The sequence below is a fragment of the Pipistrellus kuhlii genome, unplaced genomic scaffold, assembly GCF_014108245.1.
Source record: "Pipistrellus kuhlii isolate mPipKuh1 unplaced genomic scaffold, mPipKuh1.p scaffold_m20_p_33, whole genome shotgun sequence".
Lineage (NCBI taxonomy): Eukaryota > Metazoa > Chordata > Mammalia > Chiroptera > Vespertilionidae > Pipistrellus > Pipistrellus kuhlii.
The window spans coordinates 2,363,289-2,390,874 of record NW_023425533.1 but is presented as its reverse complement, the minus strand read 5'-3'; the positions used below and the strand labels follow the sequence as shown (position 1 = coordinate 2,390,874).

At 35.1% G+C, this 27,586-nt stretch overlaps 1 protein-coding gene across 1 annotated transcript in view; it reads right to left on the bottom strand.

Annotated features, from left to right (window-relative positions):
• IL1RAPL2 (interleukin 1 receptor accessory protein like 2) overlaps positions 1-27,586 on the bottom strand; it is a 1,438,686-nt gene that overhangs the window by 84,290 nt on the left and 1,326,810 nt on the right. Inside the window, exon 6 of the mRNA XM_036460794.2 lies at positions 2,228-2,357. Coding sequence (XP_036316687.1) covers positions 2,228-2,357 — 130 coding nt within the window. The remainder of the gene's footprint in view (positions 1-2,227; positions 2,358-27,586) is intronic.

Below are 27,586 nucleotides of genomic sequence, written 5' to 3'. Positions count from 1 at the left end.
AGATGAAGTTGCAGCAGTGGGGACCAAGGCAGAGATGGTTAGAGGTGATCAGGCAGGCAGATTAGCAGTTAGGGGCAATCAGGCAGGCAGGCGAGTAGTTAGTGGTAAGCAGGCAGGCAGGTGAGTGGTTAGGAACCCGCAGTCTCAGATTGTGAGAGGGATGTCCGAATGCCAGTTGATTGGGCCTAAACCAGCAGTCAGACATCCCCCAAGGAGTCCGAGATTGCTAGAGGGTTCAGGCCAGGCTGAGGGACTGTTTACTGATTTTGTCCACCAGGCCTCTAGTCTATATATATGTGTTTATAAAAGGCTAATATGCAAGGTGTCTCCTTGGGAGTTCGATCGGAAGACCAGGAGTTCAATCACTAACTATGACATGCACTGACCACCAGGGGGTGGTTCAGAACATGATGGGCAACTAGTGATGGTGGCAGGACACTAAGGGAGCAAGGAAAGGAGGAAGGGGGCTGGGCAGGGAGGCAGGGAACCTGATCAGCCCTGATTGCTGCCCAGGCCTGGGGACCCTATCTGTGCACGAATTTTATGCACCAGGCCTCTAGTATCTATATATTTGCCTATTTTGGACATTTCATATAATATGTGATCTTTTGTTACTACCTTTTTTCAATTACAATGTTTTCAAGGTTCATCCATGTCATGGTTTGTATTAGTACTTCATTCATTCTTTTATGGCTCAATAATATTCTATTGTATAAATACACCACATTTTATTTACCCATTCATCAGTTGAATATTTTGGTTACTTCCACATTTTATCTATTATGAATAATGGTCCTATGAACATTTGTGTATAAGTTTTTGTAGGAATATATATTTTGATTTATTTGATTAACATATATAGGAAGAAAATTGCTAATAACTTTATGTTAAATCATTTGAAGAACAGCCAGATTGCAACCAGGGATCAAACCTGCAACCTAGGTATGTGTACTGACCAGGAATTGAACATGCCACCTTTTTGTGCATGGGATGACACTTCAACCAACTGAGCTGCACTGGCCAGGGCCAGGTTGTTATCCAGATTTGCTCTCTTACCAGTAGTATATGAGAGTATCAATTTCTCCAGAGTCTTTCTAACACTTGTTATAATCCTGGTGAGTAAGAAGTGTTATCAAAGGGTTTGATTTGCATTTCCCTGCTGACTAATTTTATTAGGCATCTTTTTATGAACCTTTTTACTAGAAACATGCTAACACAGTCAATATTTTATATAGGGTTTCAATGTTATGAACCCTTAGAGTGGAATTATTGGGTGAAAATAGAAATAGAAATTATCATGGTAGTTATTATAAATTACATTTAACAATAGAAAATAAGATAAAGTATACTTGTTCCTTTTACATTGCCATATATTATATTAAAATGTGAAATAGTACACTTTGGACATTAGTTGTACTGAAGTATTAGATTGGTTTCCACTACATGACTCAATGGAAGTAGAGGGGGAAGGGTGTCAATTGTTATTGGAATGTGAAATATTCATTACATGTCACCATCTCTGAAATGGGCCACCCCACAGACTGAGGTAGTAAAAATTACTTATCCTTTATTTGTACAAGATAATCATACTATATTGGATTAGAAAACCAATAAAATAGATGTGTTTATATCAGGGACATATCTCTGTAACAGGAGAGTGAAAAAAAAGTCCAGGGAGGCATGAATCTGAAAGATCAGTCACTTTTGATGTGAGCAGTTGGTACTGGACAAAATAAACACTATTTAACAAGAATCCACAGTTATTTTGATGGGTACTAGATTACTACTGCCACTGTAGTTTTACACCTATAAAATCATCTATATGAAATGTAGATGATTTTCATCTATATGAAAGTTTGTTTCTAGGGAGTAAATGGAAATTTGCTCAGTGATCTAAGGAGTCACCTACAAAGTTTGGATCTTTGGTATGGCTGGAAGTTGTAACCTAAGCTTTGGAAATTCAGATGAATTTGCTTAGGCAGTTTTGAGAGGGTCATTGTATCCCATGCCATATTCATAGAATCTGAGAAAACCTACATATATTATATATGAGGCTGACACATTTTCATTTCTTAAGGCAGCCAGCCTCACTCTCTCCATCATATCAGCTTTTAAAAAATGAAATGATTAGGAATTGCAATTAAAATTCCTGGCAGAAACTCTTCTAGGATGTTCCATTTCTCTACTCAAAGATAGCAAAGAAAAAATAGCAATTCAAGTTCTGTACCTTATTTCACCTTCTCTAATGTGACCTGCCAGTTCTTCAATAAACTTCTCCCCTTTCATCCAGTAGATCATTGGTCCAGACTCTCCACTAAATCCAAAGAATGCTTTGCAAGGGATATTCAGCGGCTTACCTGAGAATGACAGAGAAAAATAAATGAGCAGCTGGCTCCTGGTTATTGCTGAGAGACAGAAAAAAATAAATAAAAAACTTTTAACATCCAAAGGAAAATTCAGAGGTGACCCATTTTCAACTCTTCTTTCAATCATCTTGTCACTGTACATGAGGACAAATTTAAATGTTAAAAGAACTCAGAAATTTTAAAATTCAATATTTATAAAAAAATAAGGAAGTTAAAAAATCATTTTTAAAAACTGTTTATTTTCATGGACTCTCTCTTTGGAATTAATATAAAATAATCAAATGGAAGGAATTCCCTTTTATTTTTCTTTGTTGGAAGTATTAATTACTTTTTACTTGGAATTTCCTTAGAAGCTAACATTAATCCAAAGTGCAAGTTAATTTTGATTGGTGAAAAAATGTATAATAGACTGTCTACTATTATTAAGATTGCATAGGGGAAAATTTTAAAATATATTTTATTGATTTTTTTTACAGAGAGGAAGGGAGAGGGATAGTTAGAAACATCGAGGAGAGAGAAACATCGACCAGCTGCCTCAGGCACACCCCCTACTGGGGATGTGCCTGCAACCAAGATACATGCCCTTGACCAGAATTGAACCTGGGACTTTTCAGTCCACAGACCAACACTCTATCCACTAAGCCAAACTGGTTTTGGAGGGGAATTTATTTATTATAATTATCTATTTGAAAAAAAAATATATAATTCAAACAAAAGGGATTTTTTTTTTAATTACAGAGACTTCTATAAAAAGTACATGCAGATAAATTTCAGTTTAACAATATCTTTTTTCTTTGTGTCACTCAGAGCATTGAAATAATTGAAGACAATATCTAAGCACTTTTTATTATTAATTCTTTGTGATTATAGTTAAAAGCTTTTTAAATTGTAAATTTATTATCAAATATATAAGCAATTATTATTCCTGACATTGATTTTGTTTTATTTTTGCAAAGTAGATTTAGTAAGAGGAGAATGGTATAGAGAACACAATCTTGACATTTAATACAAAGAATCCCCAATTCTTAAATTGTAATGTAGCATGTCATGTTCCCTGTAACATACAATTTTTTGTCCTTGTTGGAGCACTAGAATAAGCAGTTTCAAAAATATTTTCCTTGTAGAGTTCATAGTAGTATTGTTCCCATAATTGCTGTAAGCTGTGGACATTTTTCCCCATTCTATTCTTTAGCTGGTGCAAAACTAAGAATCATTACTTTTTCTAGGACCTTTCTCTTTAATCACCATAACCATCAGATGTCTTTTTTGAAGACCATTTCATAAAAAAATATCTTTTAATGGGAGTTGGGGTCTACATAAGACAAAGTAGAAATTAAGAAAACCTTATAGACATGCGGACACTGCTGAGAGGCAGGACTTAATCACAATAAATAACTCATTGCCAAATATTAGTCTTATAGTACAAATTGATAGCTCAGAAAAATGACATGTCATTTGGATCATTTAATTATTGTCAAATCCTTTGATGTCACCAATAAGTTGTATAAGCCTAACACAAAACTGAAACAAGGTTATTCATTGTTGTTTCAAACGTGCTCTGTGATATAAACTTGTGTAAAAATGAAAGGCAGCCTTGCATAGTGGAAAGTGCACTGGACTAACAGGAGACTGCAATCTTAGTTATATATTTATTGTGAAAAAATAGACTAAGTGGCCCTGAGAAGATTGTCTAATCTTTTATAATCTGATATTTCATATATGTAATTACAAGGTCTTTATTTCTATGAAATTGATGGCAGAAAACCCATACTGTGATAAACATTATTATAAGGAATCCTAGTTACTGAAACTACCAGAATATACATTTATACTACATATAAATTCTGGTTTTTATTCCGTTTGGGCTATGTGAAAGATTACATAAAATAAAATAACTTTCAGTGATTCCAGTATGTAAGTGCTCAAGCCTGATTTGATTTTAATGGACAGAGTCAATTATAGCAATGTGCAATAAGGGGCCTACTGAAGGTGGTCTATCAAAAATGACAGGGAGGATCTGCCCTATTCTTGGCACAACACAATACTGTAACGAGTATTGCTGCAATTTCTTTTGGTAATGTTTTTACTCTCCCATCAGATAAATTCTCATTAAATAAAGATGAGACAGATATTTCAGTGGTCTAGTTTCCACAAATGCTAAGTAAATATACTGAAGGCTTTTGTCAATGGTCCAAACAGAAAAACCACCATACGCAATACTCTAAGGCAGTTGTTCTCAACCTTCCTAATGCCATGACCCTTTAATACAGTTCCTCATGTTGTGGTGACTTCCAACCATAAAATTATTTTCATTGCTACTTCATAACTGTAATTTTGCTACTGTTATGAATCATAATGTAAATAAGTCTTACTAGCAGAATGGCTATTAAGTAACATAGGATTGACTTTGAAAATGTCTGTAGATAGTGCTGTAGAAAACAGGCAAATGGTAGATAGAAATTTTCACATGCACATAACCCAGATTTTAGAAATGCCTAGATAGATTCTGCTTCAGGTTATTTGTCTAATCAATGCAAATAGCTTTCACATGCCTTTTGGAAGATGAGATGCCTACTTCCTGGAAAACCTGGTGAAATATTTTTAATTTTTTGAGGTATCTCCACACTGTTTTACACAGTGGCTATACTAGTCTGCATTCCCTCCAATAGTACAAGAGGGTTCCCTTTTCACCACATCCTTGCTATCACTTGGTGTTGATGTATTGCTGATAGCCATTCTTGCAGATGTTAGGTGACATCTCATTGTGCTTTTAATTTGAATCTCTCTGGTGACAAGTGACATTCAGCATTTTTTATATGTCTAACGACCATCTGTATGTCCTTTTTGGAGAATTGTATCTTCAGGTTCTTTTCACATTTTTTAATTAGATTGTTTGTCTTCCTAGTTTTGAGTTGTATAAGTTCTTTATATAATTTGGAAATTGCCCTGTATCAGATGTATCATTAGAAAACATATTCTCCCAAACAGTGGGTTTCCATTTAGTTTTGTTGATGGTTTATTTTGTTGTGCAGAATAATTTTAGTTTGATGTAGTCCACTTGTTTACAGTCAGTTCCTGAGTGAAAGAGTTGGGGATTAAGAAATTAAGAAATTAAAGAAAGAGACCAAGAAGCTGAAATAGATTCATCAAGCTGAAAGACAGGTGGGCGCCATTCTTCCTTTCAGATGGAGAGGCAACAAGCCACAGAGCCAGGCAGCAGGTTTATTTATAGGGTCAAAGGAGTTTATTTGCATTCTTAACTAGGCCCTAGCATTACTGGATTTACATATCTAGACCCACCCCTGCTGACACCTAGACAAAGGTAAGTCAGAAACTGAATAACACCACCCGCCCTTTTGGGGAGGTGTAACTGGGACATCAAATCTGCCAGTGCATTGGGATCAGCTGACAATTTAAAGGATGTCCATCAGGTTGCCATCTACATCTGAGATTTTATTGCCTATGGTTTCTTTTAGGATTTTTATGGTTTTGTGACTTATATTTAAGTCTTTTATCCATTTTGAGTTTATTCTAGTGTATGTTGTAAGTTTTTTCCCTTGCATGTATGTGTCCAATTTTCCCAACACCATTTATTGAAGAAACTGTCTTTATTCCATTATATTTTCTGACCTCCTTTGTCAAACATTAATTGACCATAAAGATGTGGGTTTAATTCTGAGCTCTCTATTCTATTGCATTGACCTATATGCCTTTTCATATGCTAGAACCAGGCTCTTTTGACTAGAATGGCATTGTAATATACTTTGATATAAGGTATTGTGATATCTCCAATTTTGTTTTCTTCCTCAAGGATGCTAAGACTATTTGAAAAAATTGGTTCCATATACATTTTTGGAATATTTATTCCAGATCTTTGAAATATGCCATTTGTATTTTAATAAGAATTGAGTTGAATCTTTAGAATGCTTTGGGTAGTATGGACAATTTAATTATATTAATTCTTCCAACACATGAACACAGTATGTATTTCCACTTATTTATATTTTCTTCAATGTCTTCTAATTTTCTTTGTATAATTCTTTTACCTCCTTGGATAAATTTATTCCTAGGTACCTATTTTTTTTGTTATTGCAATAGTAAATAGGATTGTTTTCTTAATTTCTCTTGCTAATAGTTCATGCCACTGATTTCTGAATATGAATTTTGTATCCTACCATTTTGATTAATTTATTTATTTGCTCTAGTAGATTTTTTTTTTTGTGGAGTCTTTGGGGTTTTCCATGGACAACATTATGTTATCTACTAGTATATATATATATATATATATATATATATATATATATATATATATATATATAACCTTAGTATGCAAATAGACAAAATGGCAGAATAATGGAACAAATGAATGATCGAACAACTGATCATTTTATCTGCGCAAACCACCAGGTGGCATGTGTGGAACATGGCAGGCATTGGCAGCAGGCAGCAGAGCATGGAACATGGTGGGCATCAGTTGTGGTGGGATGGTAGAGCAGTTGAGCAAGGATGCCAGACCAAGGCAGAGAGAGTCTCTGATGGTTACTGAAAATTATTTGCTCCCATGTGCTGTGGTCCCTCCAGGCACTCGCACCTGCTGTCAGCACCCAGTGCTGGTCTGGATGGCTCAGTGCCATCAGCAGGTGTGAGTGGCAGCTGCCAGCCCTGATCACCACTGAGGGCTTCCCCACCTCCTCTGCTCCTGAGGGGCAGTCAGTGCAGCAGCTGTCACTTGCACCCACTGAAAGCGCCCGCCCTGCTTGCACTCGCTGCTGGCACAGGTCCCAATCACTCCATGCCATCAGAGGGTGTGAGTGGGGCCAGTGCCATCAGTGCATGGGAGCAGCAGCAGTGGGAGTGGGGCTGCTGGAAGACAGGGGACCAGGGCCATGGCAGGAGGGACAAAGCAGGGGTGTGGTGGATGGGTCAAGACCTGCCCCTGTGCTCACCACAGCCTTGTGGCCCACAGCTCTTTTCAAGGTGCATGAATTTGTGCCCTGGGTCCCTAGTCTTGAAATAATGACAGTTTTCCTTCTTCCTTTCCTGTGGCAAGCAATTCCAGTACTATGTTGAATAACAGTTGTGAATATAGACATCCCTATTTTCTTCCTGATCTTAAGGGAAACACTTTTAATTTTTACCCATTGAGAATAATATTGGATATAGATTGGTCTTATATGACCTTTATGATGTGAAGTAAGATTCCTATATTCCTACTGTGCAGAGGGTTTTTATCATACATGTGCACTGGATTTTATGAAATCCTTTTTTCTCCATCTACTGATATGATCATATGATTTTTATTCTTTACTACATTTTTGTGGCTTACCATGTTCATTGATTTGAGCATATCGTACTAAAATTCTTACAATCCTTTATATTTCTGTAATGTCAGCTGTTACTTATCCCCTTTCACTTCTGATTCTGTTTATTTTGAACATTCCTCTTTTTTTACTTGTTGAATCTGGTTAAAGGTTTGTTATCTTTGTTATTTTTTAAAGAATCAACTCTTGGTGTCTGTGATTTTTGTCTTGATTTTAGCCTCCTTATCATTTATTTCCACTCTGATCTTTATTATTTCCTTTTTTCTACTTACTATCATCTTTGTTTGTTATTCTTTTTCAGGTTCTTTTAGGTGAAGCTTATATTGTTTACTTGAGATTTTTGTTGCTTATTGAGATAGGCCTGCAATGATATGAACTTCCCCCTTAGGACTGCTTTCATTGTATCCCATATATTTTTGAATAGTTGTGTGGTCATTTTTATTTATTTTCAGGGATTTTTTATTTGTTCCTTGATATCATTGTTAATTCATTTGTTATTTAATAAAATGTTATTTAGCTCCCATGTACTTGAATGTTTTTAAGTTTTTTTTATTGTAGTTGACTTCTAGTTTCATACCTTTGTGATCTGAGATGTTTGATATAATTTAAATCTTCTTGAATTTGTAAAGACTTATTTTGAGTACTAAAATGTGGTCTATGTTTTGGAATGTTCCATGTGAACTAGAGAAGAATGTATATTCTGTTGTTTTCTGATGAAATGTTCTGTAAATGTCAATTAAATCCATCTGATCATGTATGTTGTTTTAAAGTGGCTGTTGCCTTGTTGATTTTTTTTTTCTTTTGCCTGGAAGATATCTTCATTTATGACAGTGGGGTGTAAAATCCCCTACTGTGACTGTATTGCTATCAACTTTTCCTTTAGTGCTTATCAAAATTTTCTTTTTATATCAGGTGCTCTTTGGTTGGGTGCACATATGTTTACAAGGGTTAATCCTCTTGTTATATCTATCGCTGTAGTGTTCTTTTGTGACATTAGTTGTCTCTTTCATGGCCTTTGTTTTGAAGTTTATTTTGTCAGATAATAAGTATTGCTATCCAGGTATTTTTTTGTTTGTTTGTTTGTTTTTTCATTTCCATTTGCATGGGATATTTTTTCCTTCACTTTCAGTCTGTATGTATTTTTATTCTGAGGTGTATCTCTTATACAAAAATATATACACATTAATGATTATAAAGTCAGTAGTTATTAATATATAGTTCATTTTTGAAATTTAAAATAATCTAAAGAAATTAATAATTTTCTTTTTGCCAATGCCTGTTTTCAAACAGATGGCTATTCTGGTCCAGGCACTGCTAGTAAGGGGAAGCAATGAAATTGCAAATATTAAGAATCATTTATGAGCCCTCCATTCATCAACTGCTGCTGATTTTGTAGCATAAAATTTACCTTCTATGTATTTCCATAAATGCTTTTAGTTGATAAATTTTCTTTGTTCAAAGCTTAGTCTGTCTTCACCCATTATTTCAGATCAATTAGACCTGAAATAGGGTACAAATTAAGTGAGATATCAGCTATGTTGGGGGATATATTATATATATGGGTCATGTTTTCTTATCCATATTACTAATCTCAGTCCTTTTATTGGAATATTTAATCTGTTTACTTTTAAGATTATTGTTGATAGGTACTTATTTATTGCCATTTTATTCTTTATACCTATGTTCATCTCTCTACATATTTCTTCTTCTTTTAAAGAAAGCCCTTTAACATCTCTTGCAATACTGTTTTGGTAGTAATGAACTCCGTTTGCCTTTTTTCATCTGGGAAGCTCTTTCTTTTGCCTTCAATTTTAAGTGATAACATTTCTATATAGAGTAGTCTTAGTTTTGATCTTTGCTTTTCATGACTATAAATATTTCATACCATTTCCTTTTGGCCAGAAGTGTTTCTGTTGAGAAACCAACTGTCAGCCTTATGGGAACTCTGATAGTTAACTGTTTCTCTCTTGCTACCCTTAAGATTCTCTCTTTAACTTTTGCCATTTCAATTATGATGTGTCTTGGTGTTAGTCTCTTTGAGTTCATCTTGATTGGGATTCTCTGTGCTTCCTGAGCTTATGTCACTTTTTTTCTTTACTGGGTTAAGAAAGTTTTTAGCCATTATTTCTTCAAACAGGTTCTCTATCCCTTTGTCAATCTGTTGTTTTATGGTACCCCTAGGATGTGAATTATATTATACTTGATGTCCTAGAGATCTTTTCAATTTTCCTCATTTTTAAAAATTGTCTTTTTGATGCTCTGCTTGGGTGCTTACTGTTATCTTGTCCTCTAAATCATTGATTCAATCGTCTACTTTATCTTACCTGCTATTTGTTTCCTTCTAGTATATTCTTCAGTTTAGATACTGTATTCTGCATTTTTTACTGTTTTTTTTTTATGGTTTCAGTGTAACTCTTAATGCTTACTATCTCTTCATTTAAGTTCACACTGAGATCACCCATTTTTCCCTAAGGTTCTTGAGCACCCTTATAACCATTGTGGGCTGCTCCCCACCCTTGATGTAGCCTCACCACCCACACCTTCTTGTCTGGTTCCTGGACAAAAGTTTCCCTGGGAGATGGCTCAAAAAATTCCAGATCTGCTTCACACTGTGGTGCCCTTATGCCACTGAAGTCAATAGGTGAGGATAGGGGCAATGGCTATGTGATCCAGGTCAGGGAGACCAGTCTTTTTATCAAATGTACACAGTTTAGTCACTGTTTGAATCTCTGAAAAAAGCCTCCCCATGAAAAGAGGGCCCCAAACTCATTGCTGAGTGCAACTAGCAGACCACTCCACAGGATGCAATTATGGCAGAGTGGCCTCACCAGTAGTCAAAGACTAGGTAATGAACTCCACAGGCAGGTGTTGTAATGATAGGATTGTTCATCCCTTGGAAGGTTGTATCTTGGTCTCCCAGGCAGACTGAATCTCCACTATTTTTACCACGAAATCTGATACAGGCTCCTCTTCTCATTTTTGTTGCTCTTGGTTTGGGATACTTGTGTGGAGTTGAAGCCCCATGTTCCTGGGGGACGCTGGTTTTGCAGCCATGATATCCCTCTAGCTTCTCAGCCTCTACTGCCACACTTGTATGCATGGGCTAGCCCTTTCAGTATTTCTGCTCTTCTTCCAAGTCTCTGTGTGACTTCTTTTCAAAATCCTTGGTTATAGCATTTCAGTTCAACTAGTCTTCAGTTGGGTATACAGGTTGTTTGCTGTATATTTTAGCTGTAAATCCAGTTTTTGTCTTGGACCATGTGAATGTAACTTCCAACTACTCTGCAGCCATCTTGGAATACCTTCAGCCATTATTTATTCATATAAGTTTTCTGTGTTTTTATCTCTCTGTTCTCCTTATGGGATCTCTATTACATGCATATTAATATGATTCATGTTGTGGCATAAGTCCTGTAAATTATTTTTTTAACTTTTTCACTCTTTTTCGGCTGTTGTGATTTGTTTGAGTTCCACAGTCTTAGAGTTTACTTATTCTTTCTTCTGTTTCATCTAGTCTGCTGTTAAACACTTATAGTATACTTTTCAGTCTAGTTATTGTATTCTTCTTTTAATCCTCATTTGAGGACATGTTCACTGATATTTAGAGAGAGAGAAATGGAGGGAGAAAGAAAGAGAGAAAGATGAGAGAAACATAAATCAGTTGCAACCTGACCAGTAATCAAACCCACAACCTGAGTATGTGTGCTGATCAGGAATTGAACTTATGACATTTCAATGTATGGACTGATGCTCCAATCAAGTGAGCCATACTGGCTAAGGCTTAATTATTCTATTTTTCACCTCTATATCTTATATTTGGTACTTTCATATATATATATATATATATATATATATATATATATATATATATATATATTTTTTTTTTTTTTTTTAATTCTCACTGTGATTATCCATTTTTGTCCCAAGTTTGGTCAGCCTTTTTATGAGGACTACTTTGAACTCTTTACCAGTTAAATGACCTATATCTGTTTCATTAAGTTTTTTTTCTTTCTTAGCTTTTGTCTTTTACTTTTGTTTGGAACATATTTTTTATTTCTTTATTTGACTCTTTTGTTGATTTCTATATATTAGATGAAATAGATACCTCTCCCAGTTTTGAAGAAGTGGATTTATGTAGGAGCTAAACCATATCTTTTTATCTAGCCCTAGCTCTTGGTTGTCTCTCAAACATTTGTGATTATCTAAGCAACCTAATATGTTTTTAATAGCTGCCAGTAGTTGACAGTGTACCAAGACCTATCAATGTCCCAAAGAGATATATCTCAGTCAGCACTTAGATTCATACTAATTGAATGCCAAACTCTCTGGATTGCAGCTTTTAAAGTATGCAAATATATACAATTCTGTGGGACTACAAGCTTATGCTCTGCCTGCCACCAGAACCAGATGACGTGGAGGTATCCTCAAGAGACAGCTGCCAAAACAGGAGCTGCAGATATGTATATACGCTCTTTTTGAAAATACCAATAAGCTGTAGAGAAGCAGAGGGATAATTCAAACATGGTTTCCAGAAGGCTATGTTATTTGAAAGCACATTTGTGAGCCTCTGAAAATGTGCCAAACCAGAAGCTGCCCCTTAGCGCAAAGCTCCAGGACAAACAAGTAGGCCTCTTTTCACAGAAAGACTGAGGCTGTGTTTCAGTATGCTATCTGTGCAGTGCCAATAATTGCCTCTCTAGTTATTTTTACAAGGAACCCAGGAACCATAGCTTCATTGGCCTCCAGAGCCATGTGAATAAGGAACATCTCTTGGGTAACAGCTGCAAAAATCAAGGCGCCAGACATAAAAAGCAGATCCATGTAAAAGCTTCCATATGGTAGATACTGGCTCTCTGTGGCATAGCAAAACGATAGTGCATAAATAATTCCCACCAATGGTTTTCCCCAGGGAGTATTCCAGCAGGCTCTTACTCCTCCAGCTGACACTTTCAGATTAGGAAATTAATTTATTTCACATAAAATCTGGGATATTTTCAAATGGCTGCTTCTGTGATGGTAAAGTTAGTAATCACAGGAACCATTTAAGAGACACTTGTTAGTTTGCTACAGTTTTTTGGGTCTTATGAGCATGAGCCCTGTTTGTTTTCAAAGCCAGAGTTTTTGGTGGTTTGTCTCTCTGGTGTTTAACAATATATAAATTTATAAAAAGCTATTGAATAGCGCTATTACATTGGTGAATTATATGATGTGGAATTTACAGCTCAATGGTCTGTTTAAAGTAAAAAATATATATATACTTGTCTTCAGGAAATTAAAATCTGAGAGGCGAGAGACGAAGAGGTGAAGGATAATACACAAAATAAATTACAATAGACCCTTAAACAACATGTGTTTGAACTGTGTGAGTCAAACATGGATTTTATCCAATAAATACTGTAAATATATTTCTCCTTATGAAATTATTTTCCTAATAACATTTTCTTTTCTCTAAGTTACTTTACTGTAAGAATACAGTATGTAATATAAATAAATCATACAAAATATGTGTTAAGTCAACTATTATACTATCAATTAGTATTATGGTCAACACTAGGGTATTAAGTAATTAAGTTTTAGTAGAATCAAAAGTTATATGTGGATTTTTGACTGTGTGGGAAATGTTTACTCTAAGCATTGTTCAAAGGTCAACCATAGTATGATGTTGTTTTCAGATATTAATAAATGTCATGTTTGTCATTACTCTAATCACTAAATGGTGTGTGCCATAAGTCTTCAGTAGCTCAAAGAGGTTATGTATGCATCTAAAATCCATGCCATTGCTCTTAGACAACCTTAAAAGAACCAGATATTTTTATATATAGATAGATGATAGATAGATATAGATATAGATGTAGATATAGATATAGATATAGATGATATAGATATAGCTAAAGATAGATAGATAGATAGATAGATAGATAGATAGATATAGATATAGATATATACTATGTCAGCAATAAAGAAACTTACCTGAGAAATTTTTTTAAAAAGTGAATAATCACAACTCCCATGACTATATATCATGCCCATAAACCTCACTTATTTTCTCCTCTTTCATCTCCAATGGGCTGGCTTATTGTCCTAAGATACTGGCCTTCTCAGTCATATCTTCCATTTAAGGACACCAGATGTATGCAAGGCAAACACAAGTCATAGATGGAGTACTTGGGTCAGGACACTAAAAGTATAGACCCAGCCTTCCCAATAAATTGCTGTGATTTTTTTACAATATAATTCCCCCAAATAACATCAGCTACTTCTAAAAATTTACAAGTTAACCAGGAGTCAGAAGGACCCTTTCACATCTGACATTCTCATGTTTCAAGTAGCTGGTCTACCAAAAATAGTGAATTGTAGGATTTTCCAGGTGGGTAGAATTACTTCATTTGAATTCCTGGCCATGGAGTACCAACCAGACACTGGTTCTCTTTGTAAAAGGAAGAGATGTAAACCTCTCTGCCTCTGGCAGATATTAGCTTTAGCTACAAGGTCCATTGACCCTAGAGTTTTGTATTTGATTATGTGTGCCTGCTATCCCTATAGTCCCAATTCCTGTGTATCCTCAACTTTTGACTATTTACTGTAAAGTGGATTGCTTATGGACTGTACCTTGCTTTGAAACTTAGTTCCTCTTTGCCTCACTGGCCCCTGGCTGATTATGTTGGCTCTGCTGATCTTGGCTTATGGCCCTGCTTTACTTGACTCAGTGATTTCTATATCTAAGCCTGAGAAATGGATTTTTCAAAGCTCCCTATGGTAAAAAGAAGGACCTTGGGTATTTACTTATTGTACTAGTAAATCCAATTTATATTGAGCAAATTGAGATATCAGGAGAGTTAAAGAAACTCTCCTGATATCTCAATTTGTGTATATATACAAGCATTGATATGGTTGCAAAATAATTCATTTGGATTGAATTTAAAGTTCAAAATTAAATGTAAATCATTCTCAGTAATTTTTAAGTGAAAGTAAAAACAGGCAATTTTTTTAAATGTGTTAAAAGTAAGTGACATTCTGCCCTGGTCAGCATGGCTCTATGGTTAGAGCATTGGTGTTTGCACCAAAAGGTTGTGGGTTTGATTCTCATTCAAGGGCAAATACCTGAGTTTCAGGTTTGGTTCCAGCTGGGACACTTGCAGAAGGCAACCAATCGATGTGTCTTTCTCACATTGATTTTTTCTCCTTTTCTTCCTTTCTCTCTCCATCCCTCCCTTCCACTGTCCCTAAAAATCAATGTAAAATACATTCTCTAATGAGGAATAAAAAGTTAAATGACATTCTTAAAACAATTCCCTTATTGATCTAGAAATCTTGGTTTGTAGAGTAGCCAACGTGTGTAATGATATCAGTTGAAAATTATTTAAATCTGTATGATTTGGCTTATGGCCCTACTCTAAATCTTATTTAAAGTTATTTCATTTATTTACAAAGTTATTCACTTAGTTTCAAACACTATTTAATTAAGTGTCAAGGTGTTAAGTAAGGTCTATATATTATAGTAGCCAGGCAAGAAAGTAGTAAAATTAGAATACAGGGTAACCATTACTTTCTTTAAATGAGACCACCTTTGTCATTTGAGAACATCTAATTGGAAATAAAATTTTTTTCACTTTCTTTCTACATGATAAAAAATATTTGCAAATCCTTCACTAATAAAAATCACAACCTCTGGTACTAGGAATGACTTGCTAATTAAATCCTACTGTACCAGCCCAGAGGAGAAATACATCAATAGAACCATGGAAATTCTGTGTATCTGAAGACTGATCCAGATATTACATAGTGACAGAAGAAAATGATGGTGTGTTTTCTGAGCATAATAGTGTGATTTAAATTGTAGCTGTGGGAAACTTTAAAAATAAAAATATGTGGTGGAGGATGGAGAGTAACTGAGGAACTTATATTAATATATGCATATCTCATGGACACAGACAATAGTGTGATAAAGGCCTGAGAGGGGAGAGTGTGAAATGGAGAGGATCAATGGGGGAAAAAGGGACATCTGTAATATTTTCAATAATAAAGTTTTTTTTTTTAATGTGGTTGTGGTTTTAACATATGTGCCATTCAATTTTATAAGTCATGTTGACAGTCTGCAGGCTGTGATACCAGAAATAAAGTAAACATCAATCAAACCATCAAGCTTCAGAGGGAAGGTGGGAGAGGGTGGGGGTAAGGAGGAGAGATTAACCAAAGGACTTGTATGCATGTATATAAACCTAACCAATAGACAGACAACAGGGAGGTGAGGGCATGAGTAGAGGGTTGGGTGGGTAATGGGCGGATATGGACACATATGTTATACCTCACTCAATAAAGAAATTTTTAAAAAGTTTCAAATAATCCCATAAGGATCCTTTAATCCACCAGAAAATAGAAATATTAATGTTTAATGCCCAGTTGAGGAAATGAAATCCAAAGCCATCCACAGATTATTCATCTGTCACACTATTGATATTCTGAAGTCCCCTAAGGGTTCTTTTGGACTATTAATTTTTTTTACTACAAATTTTTTTTTACTACAAATGCCCTGAATCTTACCATTCGTTATTCTCTATTATGTTGCCTACTTGATTGGTATGTTTTTACTTTTCTCCTTTGCCTATTTAAAGTATCACCCTTCCATGTCTAGCTCAAGTGTTATCTATACCACAAAGTTATACCTGAATCCCTATGTCCAATGACTTCTCTTCTTTCTCTGGATCCTATTTGGATATGTTCATAGGGATTTTAAATTTATTTGTGCTCCATTTCATATAATTTTCAGAACAAAGTAAACTATGCCTTAATCTTCACAGAAACCTATTGCACAAAGGTATTATATTCTCACTTTACAAATGAGCAAAAAGAAGCAGAGATAATTTAAACATCCCCTTCAAAGCCACAAAATATTATAAGTAGCAGAGATCTAAAACCATCTGTTTGATTCTATAACCAAGGACCCTAATCACTCTTCCTCACTGGCTTTTCACAGATTTCTGTTTCATCTTCCCATCTAAATGTTATATATAATCTTCAACAGTGGAAGCCATTTTTTATATTTCACTTTCATTTCCTTAGAGTAGGGGTGTCAAACTCAATCAGAGAAGGGGCCAAAATCTAAAATCCAGCCTAAATCGCAGGCCGAATGGTTTACTGAACAGTCATAAACTGTCATTGTGATGGAAACGCAGCGGAGTGCAGTGATGACAGCGCTGTGCGGGCCACATTGCAAGGCCTGGCGGGATGGATTTGGCCCGCGGGCCTTGTGTTTGACACATGTGCCTTAGAGACTAATATAATGCAAGGCATACAGTTGTGCCCAACAGTACTCACTTAACTCTTAAAAGCTTAGCTCAAATTTCCAATTTTTTTCATTTTTATATTGTTTTTCTTTTTCAGCATTAAATGTATCTTTATAACACACCCCAAATCTATTTTGGAATAAAGCAGGGTAGAAATAATAATGTCCCCTGTTGAATATTTTCCTTTCCCTAACCATCTTAAAGAGAGAGGATTGAGGAAAGAAAAGGGAAGAGGAACAGAAATGTTCTGTGTTATCTTTAGAAAAGTTCCATAAAGCCAGGGACAACAGAATGAAAGGAAAGAACTTCAATGGTCATATGCTTGTGCAAATCATACAGAGGGCTGTGTTCAGGCAATACCAATTTCAGAAGGTCATTTGACCTTTTAAGTATTGGACTTTCTCTCTCATTGTTCTATGTATAGAATCTTTCTCTCCCCATGTCCATAAATACAAAAAAGGAAAGGGTGATATTTTAATGCATTCAGAAAAGGAGAGTGGAACACTCACATTCCATTCATTTAATAAGTTCAAATAAATATTATATTATTTAAGACAGAACACATGAATACCAAATATAAATAAATTTGAAGCTAAATATTACAGTTAGAAATATCATGATACACAATAAGTCACTTCTTCTTCATGCTTTTGCTCAAAGGCATGATGATTAAAAGAAACAGATCTATAGTTGCCTACAGAGAAAGTCAGAAGCAAAGTGCCGAGTCTTATGCCAAGAACAGCCTGATATCAAATTCTGAAAGTCAGTGAAGTGTTCTTTGGGAATCTTGGACATCCCCCAATACTTTATCCCCATTTCATGTGATCCCAAGTTCTGTGTCCTCACTTTTCTTCTCTTGCAACATTAGCCACCCACTCTTCTGGATTTAGATTTCCCACTTCATCATTCCTCTCCTTTTCCCTATTCTGCCCTCTCCTAGCCACTTGGGCTTGCTAGCTTAAATACCTCCTCCCCACTGTAACTTTATACTACTAACTTTTTACACCTTCCATGTTGAAACAATTTATTAATTTTATAAAATAATCTCTGATCACCTAATATGGGATAAGGCTAAAGAAGGATATTCCCTATACTCTTCCATGTAATGTATATTTTTGTTTGACAATTAATTCACATCTTTAGCAAAGTTTCTCACAGTGCAGGACAGTATAATAATTATGTAATATAACAGAGCTTTTTAAAATTTCTCTCTACTCTTCTATTGACTCAAAGTCCTAAAAGCTGCTGCTCAATAACCTTTTCTCTCTCTTTTCTAAACTCTCTCCTAAATCCATAGGGAACTCTCTTGTGTCCTTAACCATCACCACTCTTTCTGTCCCCTGGATCTAGTCCTATAATCTTTCATGTATTTTCCCTTCTATTTTCTTTATAAAAGCTCTATAAAGCTGTGATTTTTTTGTATAAAAATAAAGAAAGCTTGTAAAATTTAATAGTGCATAGTGCACAAAATGAAAAAGTCAAAATCTATTCACCCAATACTGTCAGCCACTGCAATATCCCAATTACACTGTTAATTGTTTTTTAAGTATCTTATAATTAGAATTCTGTAAAGTGTTTTCCCTATATTTTGAACTTCCATAGTCTTTATTGTCTCTTCTACTAGTATGAAACTTCATTCAACAAATATAGAACATATATCTACAATGAGCAAATTGTTTTTCTATGTACTGAGGGGCTATAAGTCCAAATAATATGCAGTTAGTCTGTCTTCAAACATTTCATAGTATTACTAAGAACTCTTTATCAAAGATCATTTTCACAAGTTTCCTCGGCCAGAATGATGCCTTATGTTGTTTCATATTTTCCACAGTGTGAATGTGGAAAGCTATAGGCCAGTAGTGATTTAGTTGGAAAAAAATTCTCAAAGACAATTGTTTCTGTCACACCCTCTGCTCTGTTTTACTAGAACCATACAATTTATGCCTTCTGTCATCTCCTTTCCTTTTACTTTGGCCCATATCCTACACCCTCTTTTACTTACTCTCTGTAGCCAAGTCCTGATTGAAAACACCCTCTTTACCATGAAATTCTCAAGTTCAGTGGATTCTCATAGTTGGTTTTCCTTAACTATCTAACTTAGAAATTAAAGAAAATCATATTTTCCCCCCAATGCATTTGGTTAAGAAACTGGACAAGGTGAATTATACTTTATGCACATGAGCTGGCCCTCTGCCATAACAATACTTTGCCACACATATTCTCATGGAAAAGGCAGTCTATCTTATCTGCAAGGAAGTATGTCAGTTCTGACTAAGGAAACATGTCCAATTTTCTAGCTAGAAGTGGGATCAGAAGACATCTTGTAAACAGAGGAAACATAAATACATCTTTTGGAGGAAATATACTCAACCTGGTAATGTCAAGTAGCCTCTGAAACTGGGTGTACAGGTGGTAAAGTAAAAGATCCAATGCTTTTGTTATCTCTATATCTTGTTTTTATCATCAAACAACCGAAGGACTTGTATACATGCATATAAGTACAACCAATGGACACAAAACTCTGGGGAGGGAGGGTATGTTTGGAAGGGGGGGACAATGTTAAAATATGTACCCAGATAATAATTTAATTTTAAAAAATCACACAACAAAGACCTTGGTTGTATGCACATGATTTTTCAAAAGAATTAGACATTGAGTTACCTGAGGGTAAATATCTGGAGTTACTTCCCCCAATCTTCTGTAGAAGTTAGCACAGTGTTATGCAAATAAACGGTTTGCATTGATTTTATGACAATACACTCAGTTGGATGGATGTGGTTTCATACTGGAAAGGAAGGTATGCTTTTTTAAATTAAATTCCCTGTTTCATTTATGTCTTTTCTGTTCAAAGATATTCTACTCTGGAACATAGCTACATTTTCACTATTACCTCCTTTTTTAGAACCTGATCCAATCACAACTTCGAGGTCTTCCTTTGGTAGTCTACTCACAATTTCACATTTATTTCCTTATTCCTAATAGGTACACCAAATCTTTCCATTCTTATCTACAAATGCCTGGGGTCAGCTCACCCAAGTTCTGTAAATAATTTTCTTCCTATGTTTACATTATTAAATTGAATGTATTTATAGACAGGAGTTCAGAGCTATGTCTAACTAGGATGTCCTCTTATATTTAGCTTCTTTCTCTTCATGAGTCTTCATTAAAACATTCTTATTTTCTCTTTTTCTACTTTATATTTCAGATTTTCTTATTTTTATTCCCATTCTTCCTATATATTTTACAAGGTATACATCATTTCGGATGTTTTCTTTTCAAGATTAAAATTACTTGAACATAATCACCCATGGTTATTCATAAAGATGGGACAGGGAAAACAGAGTTTATTGAAATCTATAAATAGTAGGACCATAATGTGTGTATTAGTTTGAAGTTCTTTTCATTGGCCCTGTTACCAAAGACAGCTAAAGGAGTCAAACTGATTTGATTGTTAATTCCATTCTTTTCCTGCCTACTAAATAAGGAAACAAAAGCAGTGCAGTAACTTGACAGGTAAAGTGAAGGAATATAAGACATTCAAACGGCATAACTAATTTCTAAATAGTTGTCAGTTGTCTGTATTTTTTCTCTTTGGCCTATACATACACATACATACAAATACAGGGTGTCTCAAAAATGTATACACACTTTAACAGCTGATATCTAAATTTTAAAAATGAAATTTATTTTAATAAACACTGCCCTTATAATTATTTAAAGTGTGTGTATACATTTTTGGGACACCCTATATACACCCACACACACACACATTCACTGTAGATATTATATTTGACTCTGATCTATGTATTTTTATATGTTTATTTATGATATGGAGTTTTCTCCCTAAATGATGGCCATCGGTCTCTGCTACGGTCTCCTTATGGTGTACATGTGTGCACATGAGTGTGTATGTACCTTAAAAATTATCTCAAGTAGGAACTATTTACCAAAAATAATGTATCTACCACGTACATAGTTCAGTTGATACTTTGAAGAGAGGATAAAAATGAAAATAACAGAAAAAAACTCAACAGGAAAAGTGTTCTTATACAATAAAAGTTACACATAGTAATATGATATATATTAAAACTTTAACATTAGAAACAGTGATAATTTGCTAATTTTTCATTTTTTAATTGAACTTATTGGGGCGATATTGGTTCATAAAACTATACAGGTTTCAAGAGCACAATTCAAGACCTAGCTGGTTTGACTCAGTGGATAGAGCATCACCCTGTCAACTGAAGGGTCCTGGGTTTAATTCTGGTCAAGGGCACATGATCGGGTTGCAGGTTGATCCCCAGTAAGAGGTGTGTAGGAGGCAGCTAGCTGATCAATGATTCTCATCATTGATGTTTCCATTTCTCTCTCCCTCTCCCTTACTCTCTGAAATAAATAAAAATATATTTTTTTAAAAAAGAGTACAATTAAATAAAACATCATCTGCACACTGCATCATAGGCCCATTGCCTGAAGCAAAGTATCTTTTCATCTCCATTCCCCTCCCCTTGCCTATTTCCATCTACTACCACTCCCCTTTCCCTCTATCATCACACTGTTGTCTGTGTCTATGTGATATATGTAGACACTACTAATTTTGAGCAAAGATTGCTAAATCAGGAAACAAAATAGCATAGATAAAATTTTTAAAGTAACGTATCAAAAACTTTAAAAAATGATTTCAAGTTTTTAAAACATTTACATATAAGCAATTTACTATTTGCTAATGACACTTATCTATTGTTAAGGCACCACTGGCAAATGAGGTAAGTTTATGTGTGAAACTATGGCAATTAAGTTATATATTACTCAGGCATCTTAATTGAATTGGTGAATAATTGTTTGCCATGTATTTTTTATTACTCAGATATTTTTATCAACTGAAACAAAGTTGTGTTGAATTTTAAAGTTTAACCGATTATTTTAAACCTGGAATTAAACTGTGTTCTACAATATTAAGCAATTTGAACATCAGCTTATTGATGTTTATGAGACTTTCACATAGCTTGTCTGGAATGTATTACATTCTACTCTGTATTAGAGTTGTGAATATCATTGACATCGATAAGCTTCTTAGCAGGCCCCATACATAATCCATTTTTTGTGTAACCCCTGTGAAGCCTATTGCAGTGTCTTACACTTAGTATACTTTCCGTTAAATGCTAAAATAATTAATTAAACTAGATTCCAAAATACCTCTCCCAGGCAATACTTCAACATCTATGTTCTAAGTACTTCATGTAATTGAAATTAATACATCTACATGTCTTTCTTTAAAATGCATTTCATAATTCAGATACTTTGCTACTTTTGACTTGCCTTATCACCCAATTTAATCTGAGAAATGAGGTCATGCTGTTTATGTTTATAAAGTGAAGTCAGATGTATATTTGATACCTTACCAAGATTCTTTTGAAAGATATATGGAGAAGAGTTGATGCAATTAAAGTTAATGACACATTCAAATATCCTATATAATAAAAGGTTAATATGCAAATAGACCAAACGGTGGAATGACCAGTTGCCATGATGTACACTGACCACCAGAGGGTAGATGCTCAACGCAGGAGCTGCCCTCTGGTGCTCATTGAAGAGAGGATAAAAATGTCATGGCACCTGGCTCACAGCTGGTGAGCACAGCAGTGGTGGCAAGTACCTCTCCAGCCTCCATGACAGCACTAAGGATATTTGACGGACAGTTTAGGCCCACTCCACAGGGAGCAGGCCTAAGCCATCAGTGTGGCATTCCTCGAGGACTCCCACACTGTGAGAGGGTGCAGACTGGGCTGAAGGATCCTCTGAGTGCACGATTTTTGTGCACTGGGCCTCTAGTTTGTTTATAATAGATTGGAATATATGAAGCTCAGAAGGGAACTTTGAGTTCATCATGTCTCTGAAGATGAGAAACAGAGGGCACAACATTTTAAATGACTTGTCCAGAATACATATTGTTGGCAGATATTGCAATATAACCCATGTGCCCTGTCTCTAAGTTTAATGCTCTTTTCAATATAGCAGCTACTTCTGGAACTTATACTGAGACCATTGCCATATCCTCTGGTTAGGCTGCTTTGTCTTCAATTCTTTCCCCCTTCCATTTTGTTCTCTAGATGTTTGCCATGATTGTTTTCCCTAAGCATATATTAATTTGTGATATTTCCTGTTGCAGAAACTGAAATGCTCTCCTAATCTACCAATTTAAGTGGTTCTCAATGAGGGGATATGAGTTTATCCTAGAAGGTGGCATTTAGCAATATCTGAGACAATTCTGGTTATCATAGCTGGGGGAAGGAATATTATTGGCATCTAGTGGGTATAGGCAAGGGTTCTACTACTAGAAAACATCCTTCATGGAACCTGACAGCCACAACAAAGAATTATGTGACCCTCAAATATCAATAATACTAAGGTTGAGAAACACTTTAATAGAATTAAAAGGCTTTCATGTACTGATTTCAACTTTCCTTCCCCAATTTGTTTCCACAACCTTCTGACACTTAGAACATTTAAACTGCTTCCTGTTTCTTATACTCTCCAATTGTCTTGAGTTTACTTAACTTTGAATGATATTCCTCATCTTCTCACATACTTCTTATTTGTTAAGGATTAAAGTATATTTGACTTTCTCCATCAAAATCTTCTCTGATCCTTACAACCAAATCATCTTTTACTTTGACTCTTCTCAAGCCTCATGGAAATTTGTATGTAGGTTATTTGAATAAAAGAGACATTACTTTGTCTTATTGTTAGACTATGAAGCAGCTGTGATAAAAATTGCACTAAGTCTGTAGTCCAAAGACTTAGAATTCTACCATTAAGTGTGTGTAACCCTGAATATTTCATTTAATCTCACTGGGCTTGATATTTGTCATAACTGAAATAGGATAAATAATACCCATTTCTGAAAGATGGTGAAAGGAATAAGTAAAATTATATAAATGAAAGTTGTTGTTTGTAAGTTTTAAAGCATTGTTCCAATGTGAGGGATTGCCATTTTTATTGCAAGGGGAATTAGTACTTGAAAGGCACGTAAAGCTTCTATTTAACCTTTATAGGGAATAAGAAATGCCATTGACTATGCTGCAAATGTTCTGTCTGACCTTGTGTGAGGATAGGGCATATGTTTCAGTTTACTTTAATTTTGCACCTGAAGAATACAGTGTGTTTTTATGCGTTGTGTCTACCCTGTGTGGTGGTAAAAAAAAAATAAAACACTTCCTTTCTCTGGAATAGAAAGAGAACAGATGAGTGCACCAGCCAATTATTTACAACAAGATTTTCAGGGGCAACAAAGTCCTGAGAAACATTATGTCTGCAGTCAAATTCATCCAGGTCATAAAGAATGTCATAATTTACTTCTAGTTCTTTACAAGGGCATTTTTGGAAGTGTTGTCCTTGTCATAACATAATCCCCAGAATGCAAGTGTCCTTTGGTAGCCAAAGTTTGAGAATAAAATATGTAATAACTAATAACAGGAAATTTGGCTTAGGGTTTTTATTCTCGGATAATGATTTTTGTGGAGGTCTGGATACTGGTATTTTTCATAACACCAAGTCTTATGGAAATTAGAGTTGGATAAGAGATTCTGAAGATTGAGATTATAACTATACTGATGTTTCTCACTAGAGGTCACTCCTGTAATCTAAGAACAAAATTTCACAAATAAGAAAACACAGCAAAACAACAAAAAGCAACTACCCATCAACAACACCACCAATACACAGATACAGCATTAATTCAGAAATTAAGGATATAATTTTTCATTTAGAATCTATGGGGAGTTCTTAAAATGATCAAATGTTTTGGTATTAGGATGAGCAGTCACTGCTGAGTGCAGGAGATGTTAAAAACAGTTGTTCCACCTAACAAGTAGGCAGATATACAGCCTCTTCTTCCCTGACTTGGGGGATCAAACCACAGATGAACTGAAATGATCAGCTTGACACAGATCTTACTAGACTGAAATGACATGTACCTTTTTAACTAACTGAGTTTTGGTAAGTGGAATTGCAAGAATCCAATGCAGCAATATAGTGAAGAATAAATACTCTCTGGGCCCAGCTAACGAATAGTTGTTTTATAATAAAAATTGATTTCTTAAACAGATGGCAAATGTCTAAATAAATGGATAAGAGCAATGCTATGAATTGTTTCAAGGATTAGGCATATGTCTCTATATAAAAAATCTTAAGCAACCAGCCAATGGGCCGACTGGTAGCTATGACATGCACTGACCACTAGGAGACATATGATCAATCCAGGAGCTTCTGAGATGCAGTGACTTGGCAGCTGAGGTTCTTGAGTGATGCAGCAGGAACCAGCCCAATTCTAGGATACTTCACAATCTGGGACTCCTATGAGGATGTCCAAGAGCCAGTTTCAGTCTGATCCCTGCAGACTAGGCTAAGGGACCCCACCGGTGCATGAATCTATGCACTGGGACTCTAGTTTGTACATCAGAGACCATTATGTGTTTTATGGTGTAAAAGTTCAAACATTTCTCTTGCTTCTCCAAATCCTTTATTTCGCTTAAAAACTTAATTGGTTTGCATAGCTCTTAAAATTCCATCTATCATTTCTACCTCAGGTCAATGCATTTTTTCTTTATGTTGTCCTTTGAAAAAACCCAACAACTCTTGGGAGAAGAAGAGGGATGATAAGTAAAATTATTATCATCATCCTAACCTCAGTTCATTTTTAAATTCAATACTCATAAAATATACAAACATATTCTTTACCAAAATTTAATACAGGAATTTTTTCTATAAATTTGACTTGGGATTTTTTTCATTTTTTGCCCTAATGATTTTCCTTTGGCTTGTTTTGACACTATGTGTGCTTTTCATGGGTGTCTTGCTTTTAGCATTACAAATGAAAGTTAATTTTCAAAAGTAAGAATTTTCTAGATGTAATTTACCTCCAGGATATTTTTCTTTACATGATATTCTTCTACTACCCCCCCCCTTTTTTTTATTTAAACATTAGGAGAATTTTGGAAATTTTATAATATAGGCTTGATAGCTTTTAACTCCAAGACCATGTGGATTCCTGCAACAGAGAGGAATTGAAAGGACTGCTCCAACCATGAAGACAGAAGAGTAACAGTTCAGAGATGGAAGATGCTTAGGACACTTTGGCATACTAGCAGTCAGCAACTGTGTGTTGCTGCAGGTTGTCCAGGACCAAACCAGAGAGGGTTGGATCTGCATTACCATCATTTGTCCACCATCCAGAACTGAAATATCATTGCTGACATATACACATAAGGAACTGTTTGACATTGAAATTGGTACTCAGAACAACTGTTGGCCCAGAAAGAAACTCACTACAGACTGATTCATTTGCCTCTCAGCATAACCATTATTGCTTGTCTCATTTTTGGTTCTTGTAAGTGTATTTCTAGCATCCCATGATCTCACTCATCTAGGGGAAATAATGAAAAACAAACTGATGAACAAAAGAGAGAGGGAAGCATCGATCAGACTGTCAAACCTCAAGAGAAGGTAGGGGAAGGTGGGAGTAAGGGGGAGAGGTCAACCAAAGGACTTGTATGCATGCATACAAGCCTAACCAGTGGTCATGGACAACAGGGGGGTGGGGATATGTGTGGGAATGGGTTTGAGATGGGAATGGGGGGGGGTGAGGACAAATATGTGATACCTTAATCAATAAAGAATTTTTTAAAAAGAAAGAAAAAATAGATAAAAGAGTGGATTGTATAGTACGTGCATCGTATTTCAATAAAGCTGTTTGAATAAATACAAAAAAAAAATTCAATACTCATTGGGGAACTAGACAGTAAAGCCCAAAGGAAGGCAGTACATGTGGCCCAGGAGGAAATATTGATGTGATTTAGAGGTAGGGGAAGACCGATAAAGGTGGTAATCATGGTGGACCACAGAGGAGCACATGAGAGGAAAGAGGAACATTAATAAAGATAATAGGATAATAAAGATCTCAAATTTTTATCAAGTTAGTAATATGAAATTTTAAAAACTTGGTCTTCATCTGAAAATTCAATCAATATCATTAAGATATTTTTATTCTTTCTCTAAGAAAGATAAAATAATGAATACTATAATTAAATACACCTTAATAAATAAGTCCAGCACTAGTAATAAATCAAGGGAATACTGAAACAGTAAGTCTGATCTTTCTGACATGTACTGTTTCTTAATGGCATATTTAAAATAAAAACTATATAAATGGGCTTTGGTTTTAAAACCTAGAAAATTTTGTTACCAAAGCACTTTAGCACAATATAACCATAAATCCCACCTAAGATTTAAGTACTTTTCAAAAACTTCAAACCTGAGTGCCTGGGAGAATGATAAGCAGATATGCTGGAATGAAGGAAATCAAGTTATAAGATTTGAGTCTGGAAGCGTAGGTGAGTCATTTAAAGAAATTCTTTTTATAATGTATACCTTTGGTGAAAACAAGATGGTTTATAATGTATATAAACATGGAAAATAACGTGGTACATGACTCAATAATCTCAATAATTCAAGCCCAAATAGTTGAGTCCTGCCTTAGTATCAGATTTATTTTTTTAATATATTTTATTGATTTTTTAGCCCCCCTCCCTCCCTCCCATACATACCCTTCCTCCCC